Source organism: Rhipicephalus sanguineus, chromosome 3, assembly GCF_013339695.2.
Source record: "Rhipicephalus sanguineus isolate Rsan-2018 chromosome 3, BIME_Rsan_1.4, whole genome shotgun sequence".
NCBI classification, from domain to species: domain Eukaryota; kingdom Metazoa; phylum Arthropoda; class Arachnida; order Ixodida; family Ixodidae; genus Rhipicephalus; species Rhipicephalus sanguineus.
In genome coordinates, this window is record NC_051178.1 from 174,429,811 (window position 1) to 174,435,810 (window position 6,000).

A 6,000-nucleotide genomic window follows, 5' to 3' on the forward strand; every position below is an offset into this window, starting at 1 on the left:
GGTTTTGCGCAACGGTCTTACGAGGCGTGTTGTCGCTTTCTCTGAATGTTGCACACAGGCCAAGGTGCCACGTGATGTTGGCTTCTCCAACTTGGCTCTCAGTCCCAAGCCCGACGTGGTCAAGTTCATGGTCAGTGTGGTTCCGCACCTGTGCTCCCTCCTGGAGGACGTCAGCGGGTACTTTCAGGTAAAGCAGTTACCATGGGCAATGTTTCATGAAAAACTCGTGTTCGCAAGCACACATTGCCACTCTGTCGTGTACATAAGTGGAAGTTCTCATTGAAATTGGTGGCTTAATTGAAGTGTTGCATAAATGGGGTTGTACCTTGTGGCTTGTTTGTTGTTTGTTAGTGGTTTTCCAATAACTCCTCTGAAAAAATTGACATTGCCGCAACGTGTGGCAGATGGAGGTCAACTAAGGAAGTGAATCTTCAGGCTGCTTTCAGATATATATTGGTGTTAGCCTCTCATGGCATGTCGTACTTCATAATGTTCGGAATCTGTTTTGCATAGTATCACTGACCTAGCCCTTTGCATAAGCTACCGAACCCAAATAATTTCTGTTAACTAAAAAAGAAAAGTACTTTTTCGATGGTACACTGTCTTATTCATCATGCCTTTGCGTTTTTGTATCTTAATCAGATTATCCTATTCTTGCATCTCTGTTTGAACCTTAAGTAGATTAATTAAACTATTAAGACTTTGAAGATGGAACTATTGCAGTTATCAATTTCTCAATCGAATTCTCAGCACTGTCACTTCAAAGTTGTCATTCTTCAGTTGGCTAACGTTCCCTGTTTCTGGGGAAAAACTTGCTCCCTGGCACTTTACTTGTACAGCAATTATGCTACCAAAATGGTCAGACTGCCTTTATTTCTAGGTATGAAAACAGCACAATAATAATAATTATTATAATTATAATAAAGTTAAGAGTGAACAGTGTTTTTATTTTAATCTCTCTCTTTTTATTCCCAGGACTTGATATCTCAAAATGACGGCGTTGTCGATGCAGCGTCTATGTTTACAAATATAGCTAAGGAGACGGCGTCTTGCATGACTCTGCTACTGACCTGCCTGAATGCTTTCTTTTCATGGTAAGTCTGTGCATTAACTTAATTATTCCATTTCACGCATAGCAGGAAATGCTACCTTAGGCTAGAGAGACTTCTTTGACTCCACATATTTGTGACTTTAAAAAGTAGTGCGCCACATATATAAGACATTATATAAGTTCGGTTAAGGTAGCATTAAATGTAGAATTAAATATTACGCATTGTTACAAAATGCTCTAGCATACTTACTGCTTTGAAGACAATAAAGGTTTCAACATACCATATTTTCTCGCATATAACACGCCCCTGCATAAACCCACACCACCACTTTTGAAGGACTTTTTTTTTTTTGTATGGATTATATGCAAGAAAATATGGTATTTACCACTGAGTGACACATTTCTGTGACCAGTGTCCCTATAGCACCCCTGGAGCTTGCAGCCAGAACATAGTACATTGCATGCATAATATGGAATACGACATAACTTTACGTTTACAAGTTATAGTCACAGCATATGTCATAGTTCTGTGTAAAGCATTGCAAGTAGTAAACTGCACTGCAAACCAACAGGAGCAAAAGTTCGTTAGTTGGACTGCTCACATAGTTATTACAGTGTTACCTACTAAAGTGTGAAACAGAGTATGGTTATATTCTGACATGAAAAAGTAATGATGCACACATGCAGTGAAATTAATGGTGTTTTAGCATGGAAAGGGCGTGCAGGTGTAGTATTCGAAGTCTCACATGCAAGGTCTGATACCATTGACACCTCGTCACATTTTATTTGATCACTGCATGCAGAACTTTTACTCCAGTGACATATGGCATTCTGCCGTAAACATTAGCAGGATTCTCGTTTTGAATGTTTGTGTGCCCTATTTTTCAAAGAGGGAAGCTGTGCTGTAAAACAACGCTTCTAGTAACATTATCATTGGGTACAATGCTATGCAATGACACTGCAAAGAAACAGTACACAAGGCGTAGTATCAACTTGTGACTTTGTAATAAGAATTTGTAATTGTATTCACATCAACATAGGTAAGCTCTCTGGCCTTTTTCCTTTTTGACTTGGTAGTACTAAAATCTCAGTTTACCTTGCACAGATATTCCTGGAATAAATTATATTGACTGCAACAAAGTGAATCTGAAATGTTTTTTTTTTTTTTCCCCTCTGGTGCTCGCAAGTAATAAATCCATGGTCAAAGGTAAAAGGGAAACGCCGACCAAGTACAAAACGAACTTTAATATAAAAATACTAGGGGTGTGCGAATATTCGAAATTTCGAATATTTTTCGAATAGTGTTTGCTATTCGATTCGATTCGCACTGAAATTTTACTATTCGAACTATTCGAACTTGCCAAAGACAAATGCAGTCAACGTCCGGTTGAAAGTGACCCCTTCAGATTTTCAATATGCTTCACCTCATTACACTCTCGTATTGCGGCAAAGCTGTCTTTCAAGCTCCGTTACGGTCGAACTTGGCCAAGAGACAAAGTCCGGTTGGAAGTGGTCCCTAGATTTTCATATGCTTCACCTCATCACACCCCCGTATTGCGGCAAAGCTGCCTTTCAAGCTCCGTTACGGTCGAACTTAGGCAAGAGACAGTCAACGTCTGATTGGAAGTGGTCCCTAGATTTTCAATATGCTTCACCTCCTCACACCCCCGTATTGCGGCAAAGCTGCCTTTCAAGGTCCGTTACGGTCGAACTTGGCCAAGAGACAGTCAACGTCCGTTTGGAAGTGGTCCCTAGATTTTCAATATGCTTCACCTCATCACACCCCCGTATTGCGGCAAAGCTGCCTTTCAAGCTCAGCTACGGTCGCAAATGTATTAACTCAAGAAAACGCTGGTTCCAATATGGAGATGAAAGATGTGGCAGAGTTGGGGGCTCAATTAATGCTGTTTTGGACCTGAAATTTGGGCAGGAAGTCCGAAAAATCGGACGCCAAAGCTTTTTAGCATCTAAAATTTCAGATGTTCTTATATATCGACGTCTACAAGGCAGATTTGGAACTCCGGACTTGAAGAGAGCACACCATCAGTTGAACTTCCACAGAAGTTGAAAGAGAAGGAGAGGCTGAGGAAATGGCATCTCTGCCTATCACGTGTAAAGTGTTGTCGGCAACACTTTGGTTGCACCAAATCATGTACATAAATACCATTCGGCCTCTACATTGCCTCATTCTTGATAAGAAAGACAACTATGAAATATGACCCCACCAGCGCTTCATCAACCTAGCGAAAAGAAACACTTTCATGTTGCTATCTCACAAGCACATACTTAGGGATTCTCTGCAACTTTTTCTGTAATTTCACTTCGAATTATTCGAAAAATGTTTGAGAAATATTAGAAAATTATTCGAAATTATTCGATTCGATTCGCACTCAATCTTTATTATTCGAATTCGCTTCGCACCCAAAATTTTGCTATTCGCACAGCTCTAAAAAATACGTTTCGGCCCCCATACGGGAGCCGAAACATCCTTTTATTTTAATTTTTGTATTTGGTTGGCATTTTCCTTTTACTTTTGACCATGAGCATTCCCGACCAAATGAGTTTTTCTCGAATGCTCGATTTCAGTAATGAATCTGTAATAATAATATCTGGGGTTTAACATCTCAAAACCACGATATGATTATGAGGGATGCTGTAATGAAGGGCTCCGGAAATTTCGATCACCTGAGGTTCTTTAACGTGCACCTAGATCTAAGTACACGGGCCTCAAACATTTTCGCCTCCATAGGAAATGCGCTGCCACGGCCGGGATTCGATCCCGCGACCTTCGGGTCAGCACTCCAGCACCATAACCACTAGACCACCATGGCGGAGCAGTAATAAATCTATGCTTATAAGTAATGTTTAAGAAAGCAATATGTACTAGTTCCGCACTCGATGCAACTTGTATTGTACTTGTCATCTGATAATGTCTCACAATTTGATTTTTACAGGAATGGTTTTGAGACAAGTGACAACCGAGACCAGCTGTGTGAGGCATTTCGTTCCATATCCGATCGCATTGGAACAACACAGTTGACACAGGCCTACGTCATGGCTCTGGGAAAGTGAGTGCGGCCACTCTAGGATACTTTTGTTTGCTTTTGCTAAGTCCTGTTGCTGCGTGAAGTGCTAGAAAAGTTTCAGGGTGAAGCTGGCTATTGCAGCAACCTCCACCAAATGTCTTATGACGATTTATTGTTAGGACAGGCACTAATATCTTGCTAGGAACAATGTAAAACCTGGTAACCCCAGCTGAACACAAATGCTGATAATCCACTCAGCGATAGACGCAAGTGCTTCTTCTTCCTCTTCTCTACCTCTACACACTGGTCATTGTCTCTGTGATCACTTGTGCGCATGCTCTGCTTGAGTTTTACTGAATGTGCAAATTGTTTACCAACCGTTTTGCTTTTACGGATGGTGGCCTGTATATGAGTACTCCTACACAGGGATTGGTGTTAGTAGTGTGGCAGGGTTTCTCGATTATAGAATTTGCAAACCTCCACTTTGGCCCACAGCACCACATCGTGGAAAATTGGAGCAACTTGTTTACCCTTGTTTCTGGTCACAAAGAGACAATGATCTTTCTTTTATTGGAGAATAAAAGAAAGAAGTGTTAAGTGTGAAATAGCTAGTATGGTGATTACGAAGTGGGTTACTAAACTGTTAACTTCTGAAAAAGTTCACTTACTGTGTACCAGTAATGCTACCAATGTCTATGCATCCCTAGTCGTCGGAAAGGAGGCACAGCGCAGCATAGGTTGCGGAGATTAAAAAATTAAAGAAGAATCCTGTGCACATGACAGATGGCAGAAACAGGCAAGAGCAGTGGTTTCGTGCTACAGTGCAGATGTTTTAACAGAGAATGTGGCCGCAGAGGGTGTACCTAGTAAGAGAGCCACTCCTCTCTGCAAATGTGCACACTCCATGCAGCACGACCACACCCTTGACTGGGCACACACTGCAGCTTCTAACGAATCCCAGACTACACAAATTAAGTGAGAGAAGTAATGCTTCTAGAAGTAGGCAGTAAATGGTAAAACCACTTTGCAGGGCACCCACTTCCGTTACTGTGCGCCAGCAGAGTGGGAAGAGTAAAGATTTTACATGTACATCGGAGACGGTGTGAGATGGGAACGCAATAACATAGCGTACATCAGGGATGCTGGAATGGTTAAGTGGATGCAGGTGTAATTTTTCCCTATGATTTTGAAGATTTGTATTTTATTTTCTAACTTATGTATTTTACATTAGCTTTCAGGCATGTAAGAACAATATGGTAATAAGTTCGGAATGGTAGTAACTGATGCATGTATTGATGTATTTTTTGTATTTATTGCATTTATACTTCATATTAAGTTACTTATTACATTGTGTGAGATGTTAGACCTATAATTGTGAAGCTGTAAAAAGAAAAACTTCTCTGTATGATCATTTCCTGCGCATACTATATTTATTGCTGCTGTATGGGTGGTAGGAACTCTGTCAAGCTGCAACAAAGCTGCTTTTTCTCCTATTTCGTTTTGTCGTTGTACATGAAAAACTGAAATAAAACAGATTGATTGATTGAGCTTAGTCTTTGTAATAACTGCTAACTTGCTCTTTGTTCTAGGCGGGCCTTCTCATATTTTGCCAAGTTTGCCGAGTCTGTGACAGACCCAGCGGGAGCAACAGCCCTCCTGCGCCTTCTGGGAACAGTCGCCGACCGTGCTCAGATGTACTCGCTGGAGCAGCGTGGCATCCGTGAGGTCGCCGAGGGCTTCCTTCGGCGCAACTGGCTCTGTCGTGTTGGCACATCAAATGTGCCGCAGAGGCCACAGGGAACACACTTCAACGAGTGCCTTCAGGTCATGCTCAGGTCTGCTGTTGTCCATTACTTGCTTTATCTGTTTCAGTCCTTCTTTTGGGCCAGTTTTGTTGCTTTTAATTGAAGGGACACCTAAAGT

General features: G+C 41.4%; 1 protein-coding gene across 1 annotated transcript in view; it reads left to right on the forward strand.

The window, feature by feature from the left end:
* The window catches only part of LOC119386106 (Fanconi anemia group D2 protein homolog), a 41,038-nt gene that overhangs the window by 34,502 nt on the left and 536 nt on the right, over positions 1 to 6,000 (forward strand). Inside the window, exons 31-34 of the mRNA XM_049414221.1 lie at positions 59 to 187; positions 976 to 1,094; positions 4,006 to 4,119; positions 5,667 to 5,912. Coding sequence (XP_049270178.1) covers positions 59 to 187; positions 976 to 1,094; positions 4,006 to 4,119; positions 5,667 to 5,912 — 608 coding nt within the window. The remainder of the gene's footprint in view (positions 1 to 58; positions 188 to 975; positions 1,095 to 4,005; positions 4,120 to 5,666; positions 5,913 to 6,000) is intronic.